General features: G+C 37.2%; 2 protein-coding genes across 4 annotated transcripts in view; both read left to right on the forward strand.

Moving 5' to 3' along the window:
• MYO5A (myosin VA) overlaps positions 1 to 8,950 on the forward strand; it is a 101,966-nt gene extending 93,016 nt beyond the window's left edge. The window contains exons 37-41 of the mRNA XM_068695253.1: positions 424 to 574; positions 1,404 to 1,686; positions 2,507 to 2,681; positions 3,990 to 4,070; positions 5,708 to 8,950. Coding sequence (XP_068551354.1) covers positions 424 to 574; positions 1,404 to 1,686; positions 2,507 to 2,681; positions 3,990 to 4,070; positions 5,708 to 5,860 — 843 coding nt within the window. The 3' untranslated portion in view covers positions 5,861 to 8,950. The remainder of the gene's footprint in view (positions 1 to 423; positions 575 to 1,403; positions 1,687 to 2,506; positions 2,682 to 3,989; positions 4,071 to 5,707) is intronic.
• A 1,276-nt stretch (positions 8,951 to 10,226) lies between these two features.
• MYO5C (myosin VC) overlaps positions 10,227 to 27,146 on the forward strand; it is a 34,946-nt gene continuing 18,026 nt past the window's right edge. The window contains exons 1-19 of one of the 3 annotated variants that reach the window (XM_068695688.1): positions 10,227 to 10,480; positions 13,525 to 13,635; positions 14,352 to 14,517; positions 14,765 to 14,909; positions 15,324 to 15,480; positions 15,975 to 16,118; positions 17,015 to 17,096; positions 17,659 to 17,766; positions 18,303 to 18,409; positions 18,998 to 19,263; positions 19,762 to 19,843; positions 20,063 to 20,203; positions 20,921 to 21,046; positions 21,678 to 21,761; positions 22,634 to 22,768; positions 23,110 to 23,207; positions 24,619 to 24,705; positions 24,810 to 24,921; positions 26,234 to 26,445. In XM_068695688.1, coding sequence (XP_068551789.1) covers positions 10,454 to 10,480; positions 13,525 to 13,635; positions 14,352 to 14,517; positions 14,765 to 14,909; positions 15,324 to 15,480; positions 15,975 to 16,118; positions 17,015 to 17,096; positions 17,659 to 17,766; positions 18,303 to 18,409; positions 18,998 to 19,263; positions 19,762 to 19,843; positions 20,063 to 20,203; positions 20,921 to 21,046; positions 21,678 to 21,761; positions 22,634 to 22,768; positions 23,110 to 23,207; positions 24,619 to 24,705; positions 24,810 to 24,921; positions 26,234 to 26,445 — 2,390 coding nt within the window. In that variant the 5' untranslated portion in view covers positions 10,227 to 10,453. The remainder of the gene's footprint in view (positions 10,481 to 13,524; positions 13,636 to 14,351; positions 14,518 to 14,764; positions 14,910 to 15,323; positions 15,481 to 15,974; positions 16,119 to 17,014; positions 17,097 to 17,658; positions 17,767 to 18,302; positions 18,410 to 18,997; positions 19,264 to 19,761; positions 19,844 to 20,062; positions 20,204 to 20,920; positions 21,047 to 21,677; positions 21,762 to 22,633; positions 22,769 to 23,109; positions 23,208 to 24,618; positions 24,706 to 24,809; positions 24,922 to 26,233; positions 26,446 to 27,146) is intronic. The other 2 variants (XM_068695687.1, XM_068695685.1) reach the window with 2 other exon arrangements.

Here is a 27,146-nt window from a genome sequence, read left to right on the forward strand (position 1 = left end):
CTATAAAAAGGCTATATTAATCTCTTCAACCATGGTGTGGCAGGATATTTTAAGTTTGGCAGCTATGATATGTCATATTCCTTCTTCAAACCTAAATGGGATTTTGACTATAAGTGGCCAGGTGAGAATGCCCCTGTTGGAGTGGGAGGGAAGAGTTTTACCAGCCAGAAGGCTGGCGGAGTTTGTTTCTCTGTCAGATACTCAAAGTTTCACATCAAGGAAGCAGACATTGCATAAGTCAGAACTGAAAATCAAATCCTAGTATTAGGTGCAATGGGAACTTCCAAATTAGAGTTTTTAGGGGCTGCAACTATTATTTTGAAAGTGTTATTTGTCAGTTGCATGAACATATATAAATACTGTTTTTGTGTGATTTTTTATTATTCTATTGAGGCATGTATTTCTGTTATTTTATTAATTCAGGGGTTTATGAAGCATAATACACCTCGTCAGAATGAGCACTGCCTCACTAATTTTGACTTAGCTGAATATAGACAAGTACTGAGTGACTTGGCTATTCAGATCTACCAACAACTTGTCCGAGTGTTGGAAAACATTCTGCAACCAATGATTGGTAAGGCAAAGCTGAATTCTTTAAACTTCACACAGTAGTACCAAAAAGACAATTGTGATGGTAGTAATACGCTTTATCTGATATTTCTTCATAAATGGTACAGTTTTATTAATAGTTCTTGTGGTATTCTGTTTGTAGATGACAAGGACTACACTGAATAGCTTGGATTAGAGGAAAAACTAAACTGTCTGGTTCTTCTGGCACTAACAATAAATTAATTTATATTATTGATGCTTGTCATAAATCATGTATTTACAAGAAGAAACCACTACTAGGACTGTCTGACATTTGTGTATTGGGAAATATCCTTTGGAAAAATTGGACTTTAAATTACATGAGAACTCGAATACAGAGGAAAAAAAAGCTGTCTGTCATGATAGACAACTATTAGCAATGACAGAGCTAGCAGTGGTGAAGCTTGCATTCAAATAAGCTTGCATTTATTAAAAGTACATTTAATTTTTCCTGTCAGACAGTTCTCTCACAAATTTTCATTATGGTTTCTTATCATACCATTTAGAAGAATGGAACATCTTTTGGTTTGCTGACACTGCTGCTTATATGACCACATGGAGGAAAAAAGCATTTTGTTGAGATACAGTTAGACCTTCCATTCAAACACATGCTGGAATCCTTGTAAAACGCTGCAAGCTTAGATTTTGCAAAACATAGTAGGACACTAAGAAAATTGCTTGAAATCATGACAGTGTGGTAGGCAGAAAGCCCAGCATGCTCTTTCTGTCTAAATACTAAGTTTTGCTGTTTTGCACAGCATGCTTGCACGTAAGTAATTTGCATTTGTTATCTTAACACTGTCAATCAAATGCAGTTTCAGGAATGCTGGAGCATGAGACTATCCAAGGTGTCTCAGGGGTGAAACCAACAGGGCTGCGGAAGAGAACATCCAGCATTGCTGATGAAGGAACCTACACTTTGGACTCCATTATTCGGCAGCTGAATTCTTTCCATTCTGTGATGTGTCAGCATGGAATGGATCCAGAACTCATCAAACAGGTTGTCAAGCAGATGTTCTACATCATTGGGGCTGTAACACTTAACAATCTTCTTCTGCGCAAGGACATGTGCTCATGGAGCAAAGGAATGCAGATAAGGTGGGAGAGCTGCTGTCATACTGTTCGTGAACGTAGTGCTGAAAATCTTTGTGCGTTCTTGACACTGCTGAATATGTTTTGAGGGAATAGCAGATATGCTTTGAGTATTTTTTTTCACATGCAAACAGTTATGGATGCTGTTAAACTGATTTTAAGGGGCTCAGTTAAAATGAGCTTGGCTGATGTAGGCTAAACCCTACCTAGCTTTCAAGGAAACATTGGAGAAGCAAAACAAAAGTATTTTGTTGTGCAGTGGGAATCAGAACTGAAGCTGAAATGGTGATTGCTTTGTAAGTTTTTAGACAGTAATGACAACTGTGCCTGCTGCATTCTTTGTATGTTGGTGGCTCAGTGGATACCTGTTGTGTTCATCTATGCTGTAATTTGCTGCTTCCTGTTGTAAAGCCATCTTAGACTATTCCTACATTTGGTATCAGTTGCCCAATGCATTCTACTGGTGTGTGCCAGGAAATTTAGTGAAGGCATTCCACTCACTCAGGGAACCACAAAAAGCATCACTGTACATTTCTGACAAAATTTCATTTGCCTTTACTTGTCACATTTCTGTGATTAATAGGAACAAAACGAGGGAAAGGAGGAAGTGAAAGTCTTTGGCCACTGTTTATAACGGTTTTGAAACTCAAAATTTCCTGCCTAAATCAAAGGGAAATAGTGTGAAGACAAAATCATGGGAAATCAGTGATGTGAAGAAAAAGCATATAAAGACAAAGAGCAAACACTGTGAAAGAGAAATTGCACATGCTTTCAATTTAGCAGTAATTAAGCATTAATGTCTTGGTATTCTTAACTCTTTGTACAGATACAATGTGAGTCAACTTGAAGAATGGCTACGTGATAAAAATTTGATGAATAGTGGGGCTAAAGAAACACTGGAGCCCCTCATTCAGGCTGCACAGTTGTTGCAAGTAAAAAAGAAAACAGATGAAGATGCAGAAGCCATTTGTTCAATGTGCAACGCATTGACTACTGCCCAGGTAACCAAACTCTCGTTGTTAGGGTTGCCTGCATTGCTGTCACACATGTATCAAACTTCTTTGACTTTGTTTTGAATTAGTACAACTAAAGAGATTAAATTGGAAGTGTTTGTTTTTTTTTTTTAAAAGGACCTTTTTAAAAGGACCAGATCTTTTTTTGAGGTCTGATGTTCAAGATAAGTTGTGACTAAATGAGAAGAAACTCAATACACTGTGCAGTTTGTTGTACTTACACATAGTCTCTTAGTCTGCAAAAATCCTCAGAGAAAACTTTGCACTGACATCTCTGTACTCCAGGCAACTTTGCCTAGGATACTAGGAAATTATCTTTCTACCATCTGAGTTAGCATCCAGTGAAGTTAATGGACAATTCGGACAGAGCTGTTGTCTCAGGGTCTGCAAACAAAATTAAGTTTCTGTACCCATTAGCCTCAGAAAGGCTGAACCAAGTGTATATCAGTAACCAGCACAGCTGAAGAATTCTATTTATGAAAGCTCATGTTTTTATAAAGACAAGATGCACTTTTTTTTTTAAACTGTGCTACACTTGCGTAGAGTTTTTACAAAACAACTCGATCCAAGCGTCTTTGGATGAACATTCGCATTAGGAAAAGGAACAAAATTCTCCATTTCTTTTGCACTGGTGTCAGCACTTTTACATTGATACAGCTGTTTTGATTTAATAATTCACTAATTTAGTTCTGTAATGGAAGAACTTAGAATTCCACTTGCTTCAGTTGTCTTACTTTTGTTGAAAAATATTTTGTTTAAGTAGAATAATGTAAAAAACAACAACAAAAACAAAGTTTTTTTTTTAAGTTTTAGACGTTTAACCCATATTATTTAAAGTCTTTGTTTTTGCAGTTCTTTCTTCTAGAGGCTATAGTCCTGCTTTTAGGGAAATAGCTCACTCTTGAAAAACACTGAAGTCATAAGATTCTCTTGAATGAAAGCTCCAGAAGGTCATAATTAGAGAGTCAAAACTAGGGAGAGAAATGCAACATTTCCAGGGTATGTAGGAACACCATTAGCTATTTATAATCTGATTTTTCCATAGTTGTGTGTTTTCCACACAAATGTAAAACTTAGAGTTTCCACCTCCAGAGAACATGTTCTGAAGGAGGCAGGCTTATAACATAGCATTAAGCAGATAATGAAATTCTGTGTGAAACAATAAAGAAATAAAAACAAGCTTGAAAAGAATTTTCCTTTTAGAATAGATAATTAAAAAATATATACTAGTAACCATATATTTGTAACCCACAGATTTATTAGTAGAATGAAACTAAAAATTGTTGTTCTTTACAGATTGTAAAAGTACTGAATTTGTATACTCCAGTTAATGAATTTGAAGAGAGAGTCTTGGTATCATTTATCCGTACAATACAGGTATGGCTATATCTTTTTTATTAAAAATCATGTAACTATCTGTAATAAACCCTTCGATGAGCCAAAACAGGCTGTATCCCGAAACACACTGAGGAATCTGAAGTAAATTAGGCTTTTTAGACATATTTTTTCTGTGCTGAAAAGGTGATGTCAGCCTGAAAATCTTAAGCAATCACAATTTACTACCTCCAGACTTGGAACAAAATGTTAGTTTCTCTCAGTATGTACGACTTTTCCAGAAGGGTGAGAGGTTTGTTTTTTTTCTATATGTCAACTGCACCACATTCTGTCCCTGGGAGGGGGCAATCCTGGCTGTATGAACAAACTAGGGGACAAGAGGCTGGAGAGCAGCCCCGCAGAAGGGGATATGGGGATTCAAGTTAACATGAGCCAGCAGTGTGCCCTGGCAGCAGAGAGGGCCAACTGTACCCTGGGGTGCATCAGGCACAGCATTGCTAGTTGGTCGAGGAAAGGAATTGTCCCATTCTGCTCTGTGCTGGTGAGGCCTCACCTTGAGTATTGTGTGCAGTTCTGGGTGCCACAATACAAGAAGGACATACAACTAGTAGAGAGCCTCCAAAGGAGGGCTATGAAGATTTTGAAGGGTCTAGAGGGGAAGATATATGAGGAGTGGCTGAGGTCCCTTGGTTTGTTGAGCCAAGAACAGAGGAGACTGAGGGGAGGCCTCGTGGCAGCCTGCAGCTCCCTCACGAGGGGAGCGGAGGGGCAGGTGCTGAGCTCTGCCCTCTGGGGACAGCAACAGGACCCGAGGGAACGGCATGGAGCTGGGACAGGGGAGGGTCAGGCTGGGGGTTAGGGAAAGGTTCTTCACCAAGAGGGTGGTCGGGCACTGGGACAGACTCCCCAGGGCAGTGGTCATGGCACTGAGCCTGCCAGAGTTCAAGAAGCATTTGGACAATGCTCTGACAGACGGTCAGGGTTTTGGGTGGTCCCCTGTGGAGCCAGGAGTTGGACTCGATGATTCTTGTGGGTCCCTTCCAACTCAGGATATTCAGTGATTCTAAACATGTTTTGATGCCCACTTTTCAATTGGTAACATTTCTGAATGCTTCTTTCTTGCTTTCTAAATGCTTCTAAATTTCTAAATTACTTCTTTCAGACCTATGTCTGTGTGAGAGTTTCCAACTGCTTTGAAAGCTGAGACCTATAAGCATTCCAAAGTTCTTCATTTATCTCTTTTAATGTAATATATCTTAATAAAAATTAAATGTTCTGAATACTCCAAAGAAAATCAACAATTAGAACAAAAGGAAAGAAACAAAGATGATCTTTCTGGTTTGTTTGAAATCTGGGTACATTGTTAGCAGGCTAAGGGAGACCGGCAAGGTAGAACTGAGATAAAACTGTAATTCTGCTTACTGGTTGCCAGATAGTGCTTAACTTCTTCCTTTTGCAAGGACTCTAAATATTTTCAGATTACATTATAAGGGGCAAATATGCCAAATTAAAAATGCCAAAAGTAACCGCAGTTTAATGGTGCAATTGTTAGCAACGTTCCAGGTCAAGTTACCACACGCACATATCTGTAAACACAGGTGCAGTACTACCTTATCGCAAGACGATTATTGTCAATGAAGGGGTTAAATGCTAATGTAATCACTTTCTTTTCTTTGCAGCTGCGTCTTCGAGACAGGAAGGACTCTCCTCAATTGCTCATGGATGCTAAACACATCTTTCCTGTTACTTTTCCGTTTAATCCATCCTCTCTGGCGTTAGAAACCATCCAGATCCCAGCCAGCTTGGGGCTGGGCTTCATATCACGTGTCTGATCCCAAGGATGTGCTGTCAGTGTTAGATGGAGAATCGGTTGCCTGATACCATGACCCATTAAAACACAGTGAGCTACTGAAAACACGTTTCTGAACAAACAGTCTGTATATGCCCAGATCTGTAGTAAAAGTAGCTGGAAAACTACACAGCAGCTCCACAGATTGAAGGCTAATAGAAAGATGTACATTTGTGTTCAGTCATTGCATTTATGAGGACACAACTGATTCATAGATTTCCAGAATATGGAAATCGGGCTTGGACAAAAATTGTGTCTTCAGCTGTCTAGAGACATTTTTAGATCTTTAGTAACATATTTAAATAGTGTAAATTAAACTCCATATGTAACCTTCTCATAGGCAGGGACCAATAGGGACGGTCACAGTCCTGACCATGGAAGACTCAGAAGTAAGGCATTTTGTAGTAGCATACACAGTTACTTGGGAGCCTGTTACATTTAATTTGTAAAAACTGGAATGGAGAAGCAAAAACTGGCAATATATAAAATGATTTCTTAAACCACTTCCTTATTTATGTCAGTTTGACATAAATTCTAGTGATAAGTCCTATAGCTTACTATATGCTATAACATGGGTGTTCATTTGTTAGTACTGTGGTTTACAAATTAAATTGCTGCTGCATATTGTGCTCTTCTAAATGTATGACAGTATCATACTAGGCACTAAAAATAAGGTATTTCATTTTTTGTTGTCAACTTTATTTACAGTCCAATGCAGTCTGTTATTCTAACTGGAGTTTTGCAAATGTTATCAAATATCACCTGTAAAGGAAAATGGTAACTAAGCACAAGTAGCACACTGGAAATTACATGTTTAGTTGTTGTGTTATTTTTGTTTTTTAATAGTTATCTAAGAATACAAAATCTTGAAACAAATTATCAGAAATCAGTCATGATTTTTGTATTTATTTAGATTTTGTAGTCTGTCTGATGTTTTTCTTTGTTTGTAGACCCCAGAGATGTGTGTATTTTCAGTATAATGTATTTTGTTGCCACTTAAAAAAAAGTTTAAAAAATAAAAAAGTATTCCTTCATCCAATGTATTTGAGAAGAAAACCTTTAACAGAAAATTTCTGCAGTAGCCCAAGACTCATATTCTTAGAAAGATTGGCTTATAAAAATGCTAAGTGAGTTTTGACTATGATGCTGTCATTTGACCATGACGCATGCTGATTCAATGGCCTTCCTTGCGGTTCCAATTCTGATCTTTAAAATGTAGTTTGTGGTGTATGGCGCAAAATAACACGTGGAAAAAAAAGTCACACACATTACTCAGTTACATTGTGCAATATTTTTTATACAATATAAAAATTGGCAATTTAACATTAATTTATTTAAAAATACTGAGAAATAATCTAGGGGTACACTATTAGACTATTTGGTACTTACCTATTTGCCTGCAAACTCACAGAAAAAAATGTTGCTCTAAAGCAAAACGTTTCAGTTGTGTTTTACTTCAGAGGTAGAGATACTGTTTATATGGTTGCTAAAATAAATAATAAATAAACGATAACCTAAACTTTGTAAGTATCATTTTAAGATGCTCATGTTGTCTTACTTTCAAATGTCTATGCCCCATATTACACTTGATGGACCAAGCTGACACTTGCAAGAACCTAATATTGCATTGCATAAATATTTTGAATGATCTTTACTTATGATTTGGATTGTCTTTCTGTGCGTGGTAACCAAAACCTTTTTTTTTTTTTTTTTTTTTTTTTTTTAATATTACTTAATTCTTGAAACTATGAGCGGCTCCAAATAAGGTATAATGTAAGAATGGTGGGGTATAGTAGTTTTCAGACTTTTAGACGTACTGTATTTGAGAGAGTGTAATGGGAAAGCCTTCACTTTCAGGAACATGGTTAGGAAGGAAAATAAGTGAGAACATGTTGACCTACAGAATTTTTCTCCTATTGAAAAACAAAAAAATAGCATTACAGTATGTTCATACTGTAGATCAGGAAGTGTATCCACTATGTAAGCATTAGTGTATTAAAATGTATGCCTAAATGTATTTTTATTTTTAAAGTCTGTTTACCTGTAAAAAGCCTTATTGTATCTCTTTTCCTTAAAAAAGTAGTGTTTAGTAATTTATAGATATTATCCTTAAACTCAGTGGTTTGACCGGTATTACTTTTATATCACGTTAAAAGTATATGCTGCTTGACATGTTTTAAAGGAAAATATTTTTCAGTTGAAGTAGATGTGTAATTGGTAATTCATCTAATACTTTACATGGCAGTATTTTACATGCACTTTTCAGAAGTAAAATTTTCGTGTCAGTGTATAATATATCTTTCACCTTAGGACTAATATCTCTTTAACCATGGAATTATAATGCAGAATTATTTTAACATTTTTTTTTCCTTTGAATCATGGTTATGCTCTGTTAATGTGGATATATCTTTTATATTTTAATTTATTATCTGTTGCTATAATAGATTCTATCAGATGCTGGAAAAATACTTGTCAAAGACCCCTTAGAATTATACACATCTATTCTAGAGATTTTGCACAATTACCTCATTCAGTTTGGTGTATTTTTATTCCAGTGACCATTTTATTCTGGCGTTTAGGACATAGTCTTCTATTCAAATTTTGAAAAAAAATTGCTTCTCAGTCTGGGATGGAACATGAAAGTGCTCAAGTCCGTTAAATGTAATTAATCTATTTTACCTATCACAGGAAAAAAGCAGGATCAACTTCAGTGTTGAAAAGTAGATTGACACCCGGTAACATTTGTTCCCAACTTGGAAACACCAGCATTTGCAATTTGAAGGTCTGTGTAATTTGTGATTTAAACTGAACACATTTCAAATACCGTATGAGTACTCTAAGTAAACATTTTTTTAAGATGCTGATACTTCATCTGGTAAATAAAAGCCTTTGAACATAGATTTTCACTCAATACCACCACGGTACATAGATGAAAACCAAAACATTGTCAGAATGACCTGAGCTCTGATCTGTTGTAGTGTCTGATGTTGTACTTAGTAAATGTATGCATCATAAGAACTGTAGCCTAATAGCTATCACTGGAAAATGTCCAAATAAAAACACGGCTGTAAGATTTTCTTTGTTTCTGTTTTGTTTGTTTGTTTGTTTTGAATACTTAGATATGTGGCTGTCATACTTTTGACTGAGCTTTGGACTTTCTTTGGACTAAATGGATTACTATCCTGTCTTTTGTCCTCAGCCTCCTCTTGGAGGAGGCTTTCCGTCTGTTACCCACTGTTAGGTGAATTCTAGCAGCCTTATATAGGGCCCAGTCTTCTCAGCCAAGGCTCTGGGTAGCTGAAAAACACAGTCTTTCCTCTCCTTCTTTTCTGGAATAACTCTAGGAGCTGTTAAAGACCGCTTCATTATTTCTGTTGCTTTGCCCTGCTTTGGCCACTTGAGTGTATTTATTAAGAATTGCCTTGGGTACATTTCCCAAGATAACTGATTGAACTACACCATGTTAGCCCCTGTCTAGGATCTCTTTGCAAATGGTGACCCCGCATTCAAAAACAGCTGTATGGAAATCCAGAACCATCACAAGTTTTTAACCTTAGCTAGAATTTATAAGCTCTGTGCTGGCACTGGTGACTGTGAAGGTAGCTGGTTAAAATCTGAGGACTCAATGTATGAACGCCTATTCCCATATTGGCAGTGTGTCATAAATTTGGGGGCGTATTTGAAAATATTTTGTTTGATATAATACGCTATTTTTAACCAAATATTTTACCAAGTATCATTAAGATCAGATGTCAGATTTGTAGTGCTCTACACTCTGATTGTGCCATGGAAGTTCCACAGCGTCAGGCAGGCAGGGAGGAGTGGCGGCCCTCTGAGACTTATTTCCAGCTGCCAAAACAAGTACTATATTTATTCAAATATTCTTTCTCACAAATAATATTTAAGTGTAGTACCTATGAGTGCCCTAAGATTATGAAATGTTTTCTGAGGCTGTTTTTGTGTTTTTCTTAATCATATTCTGAGTTTGTTAGAGAAACTCCTTCATGGTATCCTATAGCAAGGTGCTCAGTATTCCCACCCTTTTCTCCTTGGTCAGGGACGGCTGCCCTCATGATCCCTCTGGTTTCTAGACAATTTGTTATACTTAATCCCTAAAGATGTATCCAAGATGCCAGCTTTGCCTAGCAGCACTTCAAGGCCTGCACCCGTCTATGTAATCACTGAGCCTGCTGCTCACCCCCTATACTTACCTACCTGCACAAATAACGAGCTGCCGTGTGAGCTCACACAGGTACTTAACGCCGCTCCGACTTGTTCGGCGCTACCTCCGGTAGCTGTTAGCGACCACGCCACGGCCCTGGAGGGGGCACAGGGGCGGCCACCCCGGCCCCCTCGGCTCCGCGGAGCGCCCTCGGGTGCCGGCAGCGCCTGAAGCAAACGCCCTGCTCCAGGAGCCGCCTTCTCCCCCCCGGGCAGGACCGCGCCCGGCCCGGGGCAGGGCCAGGATCCGGCCCGGGGGCGCTGGCCGGGGGCGGGCCGTGGCGCCGCGGCCACCTGTCCCCGGCAGGGCCGCAGCGCGTCGGTGGCCGGAGCGGGGCCGGGGCCGGGGCCGCCCATGGCGCTGGCCGAGCTCTACACGCAGGTGAGCGCGCGGCCGCCATCACGGGGGGCAACGGCGCGGGGGGCGAGGCCGCCCTGTGAGGGGATAAGGGGGAAAGGGGATAAGGGGAAAGGGGCAAGGGGAGCCGGGCGACGGCCGCGAAGCTCCCCGGCGTTTCGCAGCTGCGTGTCTGTCAGAAGTTATTTCCCCTGCGTGACTGAAAGTTCGACGATTCGGGACCTGACGCGTCATCTTCTTCGTGGGTACGCCACGAAGGCAGATCGGGTTTGTGCTTCAGCAGAGAAAATATAACATAAGCGGCTTTTAAACGGGAATTGATCGATTTCGGCGTTAACGCGGCTCTGAGGGAAAGCGGGGGCTCGCTGCCGGTTGCCGTGGGCAGGGCCAGGGCTCGGGGCTGGCCGGCGTGCGCTGCAACCCGCAAACCAAAAAAATGACAGAGAACTGCAGCTAATAGACTGTAAAACCCCAGGACACCCTGGGAAAACACGGTGTTTCTTTTTCTGTATCTTCTAGAAAACCACTTATTTTCTGCGACTTGTCATGCCGTGTGGGTGCAGGGCGCAGACGCGCTGACCTGCTCATGGGCAGTTCTTAACTATAACAGCGGTCTGCTGGTCACCCAACCTCAGTGCTCGTTTTTATGCAGGTATTTAATATGTTAGACAGATTTGGGAACTGAAACAAAGATTCTTTCTCCTGAACGCAGCCGGGGTATTTTTTTCACGTTTCCCACTTTTCCAGTGGCCAGCACAGCGTTGCGATGTACAATCTGTTTGCTGAGCCTTAAATAACAAAACACGTGCATATTGCTGACCTCCAGGCCCGTCTCTTCTGTCACAAAACTAGATGCCATACTAAACTCGATTTGGCCTTTTGCTGCGGTGGTTTTTGTCTGTTTGCTGTACTAACACCACGCTGAGCAGCTGGAAGAACATGCGTTTTTGTAAATCGGGAGGAAAGGTGCAGAGGTGGCGGGGAGGAAGGAGCATGGGTGTAACTTGATACGAAAATGAGCTCAGGCCCTTGTGTTTACTTGTAAGGCAGGGTCTGGAGAAACCGAGCTGTGGTAGGCTGGGTACATTTGCCAATGGAGGCTCCTGGAATCACAGGGACATTTTCTGAAGAATAAGTGCTTCAATCCCATGCCTTTTTCCGTCCCTTTCTTGACCATGTCCTGCTGTAGTTCCCTCAGTTACATGGGAACATGCCGTGTTCTGAGGTTATTTGGTTGTTAGATTCTTGACTCATGGAATAACAGCAAATAGAGAATTCCATTTAACAGCTGTGAACAGATATGTAAGTATTTTTAAAGGCCAGGAAATCAGCGTTGTGCAGGAACGACCCAGAAGTCATTCTGGAGGGTCCTTGGGCTGGAGGCTGCCATGTTCTAAGGATCTGCTGGGGCTGCCAAGGCTTCCCCCAGAGTAGAGAGGGGGGGAAAGTCATTTCTGCAAAAAGTAACAGCTGAAGCAACAAAATGAAAAGGTTTGAGAGTCTCTGAGGTATCTGGGGGCATGCTAACACCTCATGAAATCCTTGTCTAATGTTTATTTTTTTCAAGTAAGAGGCAGCAGCAACTGTCACAGGTTTATTTAAACAGCACAAAGCTGGTATAAGCTGACCATGTGTATAGCTAGGATAGGAGAATTAAATAAAGGTTTCTGGCTATCAAAACAGATGCTGATACAAGATTATATGACGTGGTTGCTTGCGAGAGTAGAGACTAAATGGTTCTGGCTCAGATGTTACTAAATCACAAATGAGAGGAGAGAGGGCCCACAAGAAACTCAGTACAGTATGTACTGGTGATTTTCATGCTTTTTTTTTCCCTTGACATCTCTGTCCTTACTCCTGCTTTCTTCTTCAAGCCCAATCTTCAGTGTCATTTTCATTGCCACATGATATATATGCAATACAGTGCAAAAATATTTTGACACGTCAGAAATGGTATCAAACTGCAAGTTTCTGAATAGAAGTGATTTCAATGTTATTTAAAACAGTACCAATTGATATACAGGTGATGCGTTAGGGGGTCTTTTAGAGATGCTGCTGCTTTATTAGACCATGGCAGGAAGAGAAGGACAACTGCACGTCAGTGAAGAAATTCCTGACTTACTAAGGCTTCCAGCTGTTATGTCCTAGGGAATGCTGTTTCCTATACGTTCTTGGGCAGAGAACTGAAAGACATTGCTAATATTTTAGCATTTTAACTTCAAGATAGGAAAACTGGATGGCTTGTACAACGTAATTTACACTTACATAACCACGCTTCAGAAGGCTAGAAGTAATTCTCTTGTTTCCATTCTCCAAATACCTGTAAGGGAATTAAAATTTATCTGCTTCCACTGGAAGTAAGTGCTTCCAAGAATGGTGTTTTCTTCCTGAGACAGAGCTAAAGGGTCTTACTGGGAATGATTGCAGCTAAGGCAGCAGATTGCTTGTAAAGAAAACAACCTGCCAGTAGTGTTTGAAGTTCACCCCAGCACGGGGGAGGATGTTATTGGGAAGTTACATTTTGATCCTGTTGGAAGAAAAGTAACTGTGTAGTCTCTTTCTTGTGTGTGTATTTGTACCTATGGCAAAATGATTTCTAAATTCAGTATCCTGTATTTGAATTCAAGGAAGTGATTGTCTAAGTTCTACTAAATGAGATACTTTCTCTGATACTTGCTTACTCATTTAAATTCTCCAAAGAGTCAAGGCTGTGCTGTAAGCTTGTTTTATTCTTTATAGAGTGTTTGAAGAGCCTGGCAACAGCCTGGCCATTGTTCAGTTACTACTCTAAGTGCTGTTCTGCAGACTTCATGCTAAACAGGAGTAGAACAAGTATATTTGAAATTGTCTGTTGTCTCTCTCTCTCTTTTTTTTTTTTTTTTTTTCCCCTCAAGAAATCACTAAAGCACAAAAATACACCCCAATGAAAGTGTCGGAGCTAAGAGTAATCCCAGAGAGTCCTGGCATACACTTTAGCATTTAGGTTGCACTTGATTTTTTTGAAAACTATCTTTTTATAGTCTTGTTTTATGATAATAGCTAACTGTTACCTTGTTTTTCTGTTGTAGTACAACAGGGTGTGGATCCCTGATAATGAAGAAGTTTGGCAATCCGCAGAAATCACGAAAAACTACAAAGCTGGAGACCGTTTTCTCCAAGTGCAATTAGAAGATGGAACTGTAAGGAGAAAAGCCTTAATTACCGTGGGGTTTGCTGAGATACGTTTATGTAGAAACATAGGACTCACCGTCACTAAGTCTAAATGAATTTTCTGTATTTTCCTTTATGATCACTGCAGAATTATGATAACTCTGCAGTGACTCTGCAGAATTATGATAACTCTGAAGAATTATGATAACTCTGCAGTTACCAGAATTTTGAAATCTGTACAGTAAATAGCTGTAACAGCTCAAAATGTGTGCATTTCTACCGTGTGCATCACATTAGGTTATGAGATTTATGTTGATGTAGAAAGATCGCTTTTGAAATGAGCAGTGAAACTCATTGAAGTAAAGCAGAAGAGCAAGACATGTGTATCTCCCACAGAGGTAGCTGTTGCATTTTTTTTTTCCACTAAAATTACTGCTTTATCTGGGATTTATTACTTTTGTTATCAGTGTTCTTTACTGAAGTTATATTTTGAAAATAGTATTTCCATATTTTTTCCTTCCTATTCTGTAAAGAAAATAATTAAATAATGTACCTTTCTTTTAATGAAAAAAGGATCACCTTCTTATTTTCATGAGCTCTAGTCCCTTAATTTTGGTGAGATGTATGGAATTGATTAAATACAAAATCAGACAGTTTTCCATCAACCCTGTAACTTTGTGTAAAGATAGTTTATACAGACATAATGTGTTTATTTTGTGATGTTTCAAGTCATTTTTGTTGTTAGGAAATTAATTACCCTGTTGATCCAGCTGCTTTGCCACCTCTACGAAATCCCGACATACTTGTTGGTGAAAATGATCTCACTGCACTTAGTTATCTCCATGAACCTGCTGTTCTACACAATCTTAAAGTTCGTTTTGTGGAGTCTAAGCTTATCTACACCTATAGTGGTAAGCAAAGTCAAATGCAAAAACAAAACTTTAAAATAAAAAAGTGATCTTGGATTAGTTTGCAGGATGATGTGAGTGATGTGTCCCTTGAGTGTCTTGTAATTCACTGGAGTTTTTGTACGCGTATTCACGTGTCTGTTGATCATGATATTTTACCTAGTTTAGAAAACATTGCTACCTTGATTCAGTTAAACTGTCATTGCCAGTTTTCATTGCACTAACCTCTGTTTTATATGCTTGGTTATAGGAATAATTTTGGTTGCAATAAACCCCTATAAGCAGTTGCCAATATATGGAGATGCCATTATCCATGCATATAGTGGACAAAACATGGGGGACATGGATCCTCATATATTTGCTGTGGCAGAAGAAGCATACAAGCAAATGGCAAGGTTCAGTATGTTGTTTAATGTCCATACTTACCACTTCAAGTCTTGTGGCAGTCAGTGTTGATTGGAATTTGAATTAACTGTGCTTACCTTTGGCTATTATGAATACTTTTGTATGGGTAACTAGAGAAGAAGTAAATACTTAACCAGCTGAGGAATTTATATAACTCATAACTTTTTATTTTTGATAAAACGTTGTTTTAGCCGCATGAGTAGCAATGACATCAGTCTAGAGATGTCATGTTACAACCAAAGCGGATTGAAAGAGAATGGATGAAAGGTGGAACTGATACGCGTTCACCACGGTTGTGTTTTCATACATTTCTTTCATATGTATAATTCTTATATCTATTTACATATATATATGCATACATTTTAGACACATCTGATTTAAACTGTCTAATTACTTGGTTTTAGAAATAACAAGAATCAGTCTATTATAGTAAGTGGAGAATCAGGAGCTGGAAAGACTGTGTCTGCAAGATACACTATGAGATACTTTGCCACTGTGAGTAAGTCTACCAGCAATGCACATGTGGAGGATAAAGTATTGGCATCCAATCCAATAACCGAGGTAAATTTCAGAGAATATCTGTCAAGTCTGTCAAGGAAAGAATTCCAAGTGCAGCTGAATGTCTTTGTTTGAAATCATTAGGGGACATTTTATCTGACTGACTTAGACATCTAAATTAGAAATTTAGCCTCTGAATGTTCCTGATGGAAAAAGGTGGTCAGCTTCAGGAACACCAAGGTTCTGCATCACCTGTCAACAGCCCTCTGGAGGTACTAGTTTGCAAAAGTTTTATCTGACCCCATCCTGTTAATGAGACGATAGGAGAAAAATAGTGAACAAGTTGTTTCCTTTTATTAATCAGAGTAGAAAATGGTTAAGGTTCTGTATGGTGAGAGAACATAATTTCCCTGCTTCTCATTCAACACAGTTGATTGCTGAAATTGATTCTTGAGCAAATAAGAGTTTAGGAATTTGAAGTTGAGTCACATTTTGAGAAATTTATTCTTATGAAAGATGCTAGTAAAACAAATTCTGAAAGTTTATCATTTTTGTAGGCTGTTGGCAATGCAAAAACCACACGGAATGACAATAGCAGTCGATTTGGAAAATACACTGAAATCAGTTTTGACCAGAGCTACCGAATAATTGGAGCCAACATGAGAACATATCTGCTTGAGAAATCTAGAGTTGTCTTTCAGGTATGTGAAATAAAAACAGTCAAAGCGAGTGTAGCCATTAATATGTTATCCTTTAACTATGCTGGTTTCATATAGAAAGTATGAAAATAGGAAATAGTTAAGTGAAATTCTTCAATAGCACATCTAATAAGCATTCAATTTCCTTTCTTCAGAGGAGCTAATCTCATTTAGAACACAGGACTGATTTTTTCCAGGTTCTTCCTTATGTTAAGTGGAGAACATATTTGAGGAATGATACCCTAATATAAGTGCAAGAAGTATTTGAGAAATCTGTGAATTGTGTCACACAGTGTGAATATGTAGGGTAAAAAAAATTGGCTGAAAACTTACAATGCCAGGGATTATTGCATGTGACCCATTACAGTGCCAGATATGATCATTATAATAAGAAAGTATTTAGTTTTACAAAGCTTTATTTTTTTACAAAGTTTTAGTAGTGTTTTAGTAGTATTGTAACTTTTTAAGTACTATGAAAAAATAGTTCTATATTTATGCTGTCTGAAAGATGGTATATAAAGAGAGTTTTCTGAGTTACCACAGTTCAGTGTTTCAGCTGGCACTTCTACACTGTTGCTCTTTCCAGTATTTGACAGTTCTTATTAGTAGATAGTTGTTCAGGTTGAAGAAATTATTAGAGTAAGAGCCTTGGGGGGAAAAAAAAAAACCCTCAGCATATCATTGATGGAAATGAAGCATACTGTATTTATCACTTTCAAAGCTCTTGCTGAAGTCAAAAGTGTGACTTTTTAATGATGGACAATTCCTTTGCTAAATGCTGTTGCAGTGGAATTTAGCCTTCAAGTATCAGTACCACTTTACAGGAGCTGAATATCAAATGTTTTTCTGTTTTATGTTGGTTTTCGTTCTGTAACAGTATTCTTTGCTTTCATTTACAGTCAGAGAATGAGAGAAATTACCATATATTTTATCAGTTGTGTGCATCTGCTATGCAACCTGAATTTCAGCATCTTAAATTGGGTAGGTCTCAAGAAAATAACCTACTCTTCACCTTTGCAATGCAGTATTTTGGAGAACGAATTTTCAAAAGCTATGATGTTAAGTGCTTTATAGCATAAATCTCACAGACTTATTACAGGACTTGCACTTTTAAGTTGCTTAGCTAGTAATCCTGTTTGAACTTGAGCAAATTGGTTGTAATTTGAGTACTACATGATCAAGTGTCTTTGAAAATATTATTCTAATTATGTAGTGGCAGATACCATAATGACGGTTTGGATCCTTGATTCATTTATCCACAGAGCAGCTTTAATGCCACCTGGAAGAACCAGGTCTTAGTTACATGTTTACTTACCTTTGTTCTTGTTTGTTAGTTAGATCACCTATTAAGATTGCTAGGCATTAGGAATACTGATTTGTGCCAACTAAATTGAGTTAGGCCCATGGATTTCCATTGGAAAAAGGGCACCTTCAGCTCACTGCATGTGATAGAATCTTAAATTTTACAGTGTTACAAGTTTAATAATTGGCTATTCGCAGTCCTGAATTTTCCATCATTACAAGTTTTGCTTCTTGTCTCTAGGAAGTGCAGAAGAATTTAACTACACGAGAATGGGTGGTAATACAGTTATTGAAGGAGTTGATGACAGAGCAAATATGGTGGAGACTCAGAAGACATTTGCCTTACTGGGTAATTTATTGGAAATATCTACTACATGCATTTAAAATTTGTTTTTCTCTGAAATGGGCAAAGGGGGATTGTTTCTTAAATGTCCAAAAAGTTAGTAGTAATTATCAAAATTGTTTCCTTTGTAGCATGTCTTCTGCACCATCGGTCTATTTTAAAATGCTAGGCAAGAACAAATGGCTATTAGCCAATGGTGTTTATTATAAATTATCAAAATCACTAAGGGTTGGAGTCTGCTTAGATCTTAGGCTAATGTGTTGTGAAGGAAGTCAAATTAGAAGCTTCCTTATCCCTAATGTGGCTTGTGTGAAAGCCAAAGGAGACTCTAGCTGGCAGCTGTGGGAATACAGGGATTTGTCTAATCTCTCATTGCATCAGACAGGCAGAAAGTAGGCAGAACCAAGGGCTTTCACAGTAGTCTGCAGAGATGCTATACAATTATTGGCTACACAACAAAGCAAGTAATGCAACATTGTACTATTTTAATTAATTCTGGTTTTGAATTTTTAAAATAATCAAAAATTGTTTTTTTTTTTTAGGTCTGAAGGAAGATTTTCAAATGGATATTTTTAAAACACTGGCAGCGATCCTACACTTAGGCAATGTGGAAATAACTGCTGTAGGAGATGAAAGATCATCCATCAATGTAAGGAAGTAGCTCACTGAGAAAACAGCATTTTTTATTATTATCTTCTCTGCCAAAAGACATTTAGCAATATTTTTCTAAATTTTGGGCCTCAAGAGCAGCATTAAATCTGGTATATACTAAACTTGCGAGATTTATCTGTCTTTGTATGTATACAAAGTGAATGTTTTATCTGAATTCTGTTTCTGCCCAAAAGCTGTTAGAAAAGCAGTTTGGGACTGTTTGCAGAATAAAGGGAACAGCATTGTCAAAGCTGCTCAGAATGTGTCCCAGCAACAAGTCAAAAAGACTTGTCCCAGTACAAGTCAAAAATCAAGGACATCTGAACATAGATTAAAGTCACTTTTTCTTTCAACGTCTTTATCCAATGTCTCACCCAGTCTGTTTTCTTTCCTATGTCAGTAGCTCTGTCCACCATTACTTGTTTTAGCTCTTAAGATTTTGCCAGACTAAGTGAACAGAAAATAAAACTCCCAGACTGATGCCAGTTATGCTAGGATTTCACTGTCTAGACAACATTAAAGGTATTAAATATAATCTAATAATATTTATTAAGTGTAATCTAATAATATTTATTTATCTTTAAAGCCAGAAGACAGTCATCTCAATATATTCTGTGAACTCCTGGATTTAAACTTTGACAAAATGACACAGTGGCTGTGCCATCGAAAGATTATCACTACCTCAGAGACTGTAATAAAGCCAATGACAAAAGCTCAAGCTGTTAATGCAAGGGATGCTTTGGCAAAGAAGATATATTCTCATTTATTTGACTTCATTGTGGAAAGAATTAACCAAGCTTTGCAGTTCACTGGCAAACAACATACTTTTATTGGTGTTTTGGACATTTATGGGTAAGAATGTCTCTAGAAAAAAAATGAATTAATTAAGCTTCAGTAAGATCAGTGCTCTGCTATTGATTAACTTAGTGCCTTTTCTGTGAGATTGATAAAAGGCACTTGTTAATTTGTGTTGCTAATGAATCTGGAAGGTTTTGTTATACTAAAAAGTCTTAGTCATGCAATTTCTTTTGCATCCTGAGTAGAAGAAGTGTTCTGCAACTATAAATATTTTTTGTGCATGTGTGAGTGATGTTAAATTTAACTTTCGATATGACACCTTTAGATTTAACTCTGGATTTTCTAGCTCTGTCATGTCTGGTAACATTAACCTGTAGGGAAATTTTGAAATGTCTTAGCAGCATCGTTACTATTATGGCTATTTATTTTTTTTTAGAATTATTAGATTAGGTACAAAGTCTTACAAGAATATTATGATTTCTATTTAAATGTGAAGAGATTTTTTTTCTTCAATAAAATTGCATCATTTTTTTTTTATTTGACATGTTCCAGCTTTGAAACATTTGATGTGAACAGTTTTGAACAATTTTGCATCAATTATGCTAATGAAAAACTACAGCTTCAATTTAACCTGGTATGTTCATTTCATTTAACAGTTCTTTCTTTGTGTGTAGTTCTACATGTATATATACACGTACATAAACCTGTATATATACACGAATACTTCTGACAAGACAGACAAATACTGTACTACAAAACATAAATATTTTCATGTTCTGTATGCAATCACACACGTCCATACATATATTGCCTTAATTATAACCATATGTTTTCATAATTTTCATATATCTAGCATGTCTTTAAACTTGAACAAGAAGAATATATGAAGGAAGATATCCCATGGACTTTAATAGACTTTTATGACAACCAGCCTGTTATTGACCTTATTGAAGCTAAAATGGGTATTTTAGAACTTTTGGATGAAGAGTGCTTGGTAATTTGAAAATTCTTGTATTTATGAGCTTGTATAAAAATACAAAGATTTTTACAATTTGAGCTTGTGCATAAATCTTTATTTTCTCACTTTCAAGTGGAAAAAGCATTTTCATTATGAAATAAACAATACTTTCTCTCTATTTGGTTATTTTAATTGTAAGCCACTTATTCTTGTTTGTTTCTGTTTTATAAAATTAAGCACCAAGAGCTAACTTACCAAGAAGCTAACTCAGCAACTAGATTTCTTCACTGTGTGGGCTAGAACAGGTTAAGCAGAGATGCAGTGGGATCCCCTTCCTTGGATACTTTCAAGATCTGGGTTCATCTGAAAGTCTGTTGTAGTGGTGGTGGTAGTCTTGCTCTGAGCAGGAATTTGTTATACACTGTCTCCATGGTCCTCTTCCAATCAACATTTCTAGAGTTCAATTATTCCCCAAGTCAATTATTTTGATACAAATATATATATGTATATCTCTTTCCTTTCTGCTCCTTTCTATTCATGTCGAATGCACCACACCTACGTCTTCATTCTTACTATTTTTTCCACTGACAATTCTGAGAAGACAAAACCTTTTTGCTATTAGGCCTCCTATCTGACTGAGGATACATTATTTAGGTAGCATGTACTAAATATAGTAAGCAGTTTTGCTGTTCTAAAAAAACAGTGGAGTCCACAAGAGTTTTGTTAAGGAAATCTCCCTTCTCATTTTTACAGTTGCCTCATGGAACAGATGAAAACTGGCTTCAAAAGCTATATAATAATTTTGTCAACAAAAATGCACTCTTTGAAAAGCCGAGGATATCAAACACATCTTTCATCATTCAACACTTTGCTGATAAGGTAGGCTGTAAACAAGCCAGTTTTATTTCACCCTAACTCTAGAAGTATCTCTATCAGAAAAGAAACAATCTCATGGAGGAAATATTAACCACACTTTTTTGAAACTTCCGTATAATCCTTCTTCAGTATGTTGTACAATTTAGTTGTTGGTAATACTACCTGTAGTATCATTTAAACATAAGTGCTTAAAATCATAATTTTGAGAGTATAAAAATAAATCACAAAGATATAAAAGGAGAAAATGAGTGCAATATATAAATACATATATAAATAGTTAAGATTGAAGTCTTTAACAAGTCTTAGTCACAGTTATTTGCATTTCAAATTCAGTAATCCTTTTTTGGTATTTCGGTTTGAAAATAGAGATATTTTTTCATAGAAAATAATGGTTAAAAGGGAAGGAAAGTAATTCCTAATGAAGGCAGAAGGAAATTGCAGTTGATAGTGCATCCTGACAGTTTGTCCTGCTTCTAAACTTGCAGTCTGTATGTGCGTATGCTTGCCATAGTGTAGCTGCTGCAAGCATTCAGGACTAATAAAGGACTGTTGGCCACCACAGGTTAGAGAATAAAAACTGTTTTGCTTACTGTTTGTTTGTGGTTGAAGTTAATGATTTAATCCCTTTGCACAGGTAGAATATAAATGTGAAGGATTTCTGGAAAAAAACAGGGATACAGTATATGAAGTATTGATGGAAATCTTGAAAGAGAGCAAGGTTTGTGAACAATCAATTATGATTAATTTTCTGAGTACCTAATTTCATTGGAATTAATTCAGATCTGATTGTAAAACTTTTTTCTAATAAAAAGTTATATATATTTAAAAAAAAAAAAAACAAAAACACAAACATACCTATTCTTAGGTTGAATAAATCAGTTCATATACTAATTTTAATTAATATTCTTCAAGTGTGTGCTTTTAACATCAAAATCACATACAAGATTTAAATACGATATTCAATCTTCCATTTTGGAAGCATTCTGGAATCCTTTTTTTTTTGTCCCTACAGTCTTTATATGTAGCTTTGATAGGTGGCTTATCATTAACAGCTGCCTTTGTTTATTTTTCAGAAGAGTTTAAAGGAATTCCAGGGCAGGGAAAACATCAAATGTCTTATATGGGCTTGTCATTTCCCATCTTCTTGAAGGCCTATTCCCTTTCAGGATGTAGGATTGCTAAGAAGCTAAGTTTATCTGACAAAAAACATGTTCTTAATTTAAATTAAATATCATGAGAAGAAGAACTTAAGTGGTTTATGTTTAAATCTGTATTTATTTCCATGTTTGCTCATATTGAAATACTGCATATTGCTCATATGCTCATATTGCACTTGCAGACCTACTTCACAGTTGTTGAGTTTTGCCTTTGAAGTGCCTAAATGCTTCATAATAGATTTAGGATTGTTGCAAATCTTTCTTTAATTGTTGTTTATTTGCGGCTTAAAGATCAAGTTCAATGTCTTGCAATACTTGGCCTAAGCATTAAGATGGATGGCTTTTGCATTCTACATTGACTATAATGTAATTTTATTTAAATGTTATTGCAGTTCCACAGTATTTACCTGTGATTCTTTCACCACACTTTTAGTTTCGTCTGTGTGCAAACTTTTTTCAAGACAATCCAGTGTCCATTTCACCTTTCAGTTCAACTATAAACATCAAATCTGCAAGACCTGTTCTCAAGCCACCTAACAAGCAACTCCGGATGACTGTTGGCAGTAAGGTACTGGGTAAACATACAGTTCTGTGATGCTCGTAGTTTCAGGAAAGTGTATTGGGTAGTCTGAGAAAATGATGTACTGTTCACAAGGGAGTATCTGGTTTTCAGCAAGAACCAGTAACAATGCAGTACTCCAGGTCTGGGTATAAGTAGGTAAGTTTAATTTATATATAGGAGAGTGTTAGGAACAATATGACTGTTAAGTTTCTTGTTTTTAATATCTAAACCCTAAGAAAATCTGTGTTCAGACAAAACCTAACAAAGAATTAAAAGCCATAAGATTTGACTTTTTGCTTAGCTGTAGATGTTTTACTGGCGAAACTGTTATGCCTGATATTTTCTAGTTTCGGAGTTCTTTGTCTTTGCTTATGGAGACACTTAACGCAACCACCCCTCATTATGTACGATGCATAAAGCCAAATGATGAGAAGCAGCCTTTTGAGTAAGTATGTTAGTGGTGTTGAGCTGTTGTATTATCGAAAAAATTAACACAGTTTTTTTGTTTCACATTAGCTGCATTGTTGCTGTTGAACAACTTTCCATACAGAGTATTTTTTTATTTTCAAGATAACTGAAATAAAAAAAAAAACTTACAAAAATAGTAGTAATTCAGTAATAATTGTTAATATCTTATAAATTCCTTATTATGATGAAGATCTTCAAGTTAGATATTAATGTTTGTGCATTTGTCATAACATTTAGGGGAAAAGGTTGTCTTACCTTTTAAACTGATAGATATTTTCTATACTTGTTATTTCTGTGTAGTATGGTCTAGTATCCCTTCATATTTAGGGAATAAAAGCCGCTGCCATTTTTTTATGATCTTCACTTTTGTCCACAGAAATATTTATAACATTAGAAGTCAGAAAAGCCAAACAAAAGTTTGTTTCATTTTACTCTTACAGTCATGCATGCTCGATAGTTGTGTTCGCATAATTCCTGTGTCTAGTTGATAACCACCAACTAAGTAGGAGTTAGTGCGAGTAAGTAGGAGTTGGCCTTGATGCAGCTATTGGTTTGTTTTGTGGAAGCTCTTTAGTTTCAGGTATACAGCTTTTAATTGAAAGGTAACGTACTGACAAATGAAATATACGCCTTTGTCATAACTGAGAAAGAGGCAAACATTGCTGTGTTTCTAAGTGAATTTTTATTAGTATTAGCTCGTTTTCTTGGAGCCAGACAAAATCTCTCCATGCAAAACATAACAAATATCACAGTTTCACTGTCCCTGTGCTGAGACCTGATTGTTCTGTGTATTGGCAGTGAGGAGGAAAACAGCTTTGATAATGTAAAACTATGTGTGAATTCAAGACCACAAAAACATACTGTAAGTTTATGAAAGTACAACACAGTCTTCTGTGAGCCACAGGTATCTCTTTGCTAGTACTGGATCGGCACTAGCTTAGTGCTTTGTGGGCCTAGCAACTCTGGTCCAGAATTGGAAAGGGCCTTTCCGTGCCTTTTGTTAGAAATTTTAAACCAAGGTATTCTTAAGTAAAATTTCTTGGCGTGATAAAGAATACCTAGAGAGAGTTACTTCCCAATAGATTGCTGAGAGAATTTATTTCTGTGTTGTTTTTTTTTGTTTGTTTGGTTGGTTGGTTTTGTTTTGTTTTGTTTTGTTTTTTCCTAAGCACAATTCATTGCCTTTTGCTGATAGGAGCTTTTTTGAGGAAAAAGAAAATTCAGATACTTTTTTTTTTTTTGTATGTGATAAGGAGTAAGTCACTATATAAAAAAAAAAAAAGGGAGCCCTGTGTCCTATGAACAGAAATAGAATTCCAGCTAGTAGAATTGTTTTCATTATTATGTCAAGCTCAGCAAAAATGTAAAACATAACTTTGCTCTTTTAGGTTTGACTCAAAAAGGGTGGCTCAGCAACTGCGAGCATGTGGTGTTTTAGAAACTATTCGAATTAGTGCACAGAGCTATCCATCCAGGTAGGTATAGCAGTTGGTCTCCATAAGTCAAAAAAATAACCAAAAACCCACACTACCTTTTTTAAAAAAAACAAATTGCATTTTGCTGCCTTTTTATTTTCCAGATGGACTTACATTGAGTTTTTCAGCCGTTACAGCATTCTTATGACACAGCAAGAACTGTCTTTAAATGATAAGAAGCAGATTTGCAAGATTGTTTTGCAGCGGCTAATCCAGGTTAGTATGTGTGCACTGTTCCATTATGTATTGTAGCATCTGCTGTTAATTAAAGGTCTCTTTTCCCAAGTGTAGTACAGGAACTTAAATGGGGATAACACACTTACGTTATTACTGTCTTTCTTGATTTAGTGTGTAGAACATAGGCTTGCAAGTCTATAACCTCATATTGTCATGCTGAGTCATGATGTGACCATAGGCAGATGATTTCATCTCTCTGTGCTTAATATCTTCATTTTTTAAATGACAGATACTCTACCTATATCTGCAAGTTAGTAAGTAGTAAATGATTTGCATTTACCAGTACTAGAACTTTATGCACACAACGGTGTTACACAGCATACTGAAGAACTGTTCTAAAAAAGTGCTATTTTGCATGTTGTGTGTTGAAACCAAAACTCTTTCCCAACAGAGTATTTGACAAGGCCTTTGTAAACAGGTTAAGCAAGTTGTGTTTACTGTTCAGTTTACTGTAATGTGTTTTTTATTTTCCCCACCAATATAGAACTGAAAACCCTGGGTCCTCTTGCTTGTAGCTTTAGAAATACCTGATTGCTTTTTGTGTTTTGAGAGTCCTTGAATATGTATATATTTTTTTCCATTCCTCTGTCATGTCTCTACAACACAGAGCTATATATTAGCATTTATTCACTACCTTCCATCTCAGAGGTGGCCGCAGTTCAATAATTTGTAGGTTTTGGGGAACATCAAGAATAAGCAGAGGCCATCACTCCACTGACAAGGCACAATTGCGTAGTTCCTGTTTTTTAGACAAGTCTGTATTGATGAGACAGGTCCAAGTCAAGCCAGTGATTCAAGTCAGTATGTCAGAACTGAGTTCTAACTCAGGGATGTACAAAACCAAACACTGGTGTACTTGCAGCCTAGCTCCAGCAGAGTCCAAGAACACTCCAACAGAGTCCGAGAGTGAGAGCCTGAGCATAAAAGCTGCTTCTTCCTTGAGCTTTTGCTCTCAGAGCTCACAGATTCAAAGGTAGATGTGCACCCAAAGGTAGTTTTAAGTCCAAGGAACCGAATTCCTCTGAGAGGGATAAAGACATTTCTTGCAAGACCTTGATGATAAGTCCGGACCCTCCTTTTAATCTGATCTTTTTAATCTGTTTATTTCCTGCTTTCTGGCTTTCCCCTCTGTCATATACTCTTGTATATAATGAAGACAGAGAGGATATTCTTATTTGGCAAGATCACGTCACTTCAGAATAGCTTGGTTAAAGTGACGATTTATAAAAGGAATAGAGTGTTTGGTCTACAATATCAGAATAAAAAATTAATATATCGTTTTCTTTTCCAGGATCCTAACCAGTATCAGTTTGGGAGAACAAAAATTTTCTTCAGAGCAGGACAGGTTGCTTACTTAGAAAAGCTACGATCAGATAAACTGAGACATGCATGCATCATGATCCAAAAGAGCGTTCGAGGCTGGCTGCAGCGGAAGAAATTTCTTCGCATAAAACAAGCAGCTGTTACAATACAGCAGTATTTCCGTGGGCAGCGGACTGTACGGTATTTTTGGCTGATAAATTAGCTTGTTTTTAGGGCATGCCTGAAGGGATCTAGAAGGTCAAACTCATACCCAGCACTAATTTGGAAGTGTAATTTTTATGTAAGAATAATCCAGATTGTATTTTTATCCTCTTTATTGTAACGATGTACTTGAAAAAGTTCAGGTTGTTTGGCTGATGAGAAGAAAGGCAATTTAGCAGATTTCAAATGTCTGCCAGATTCCTGAGAGGCCTGTCTACCTTTGAGGAGCTTAGTCTTTAATTAGTGATATGTGACCCAGTAGTTGGCTTAGGGTTACTGCTTAGCTTTAGAGCCAGAGAAGAAATCAGGAAGCAGAAAGGAAAATCAGCTTGCAAGGATCTACAAATTAGTTTGTACAAATTATTAGGAGGCATTGTGCAGCCAAGACATAGTACAAGTCATTCAAAAAGCAGATGGAGGAGGGAGATGGCTGTATCTAGCCTTTGAAATTTTCAGAAAGACACCATCAGAAAATTGCTTGTGAAAAAAGACATGAAAGTTTGTGGGCTGCTCCCCCTACTCCATTTTCATTGAAGAAAAAGCTGTGTTTTAGATGGTGGATTCCTGTTGTCAGTATCTTCTGCTTCTAGAAACTATCACCCTGAAGTAAGCCAGTGCTATGTGAGTTTACTGAGCTCTAGTAAGCTGCATGTTCTGTTTTCTGTGCATGTGGCCTGTAA

Source organism: Anas acuta, chromosome 12 (genome assembly GCF_963932015.1).
Source record: "Anas acuta chromosome 12, bAnaAcu1.1, whole genome shotgun sequence".
Classification (NCBI taxonomy): Eukaryota; Metazoa; Chordata; class Aves; order Anseriformes; family Anatidae; genus Anas; species Anas acuta.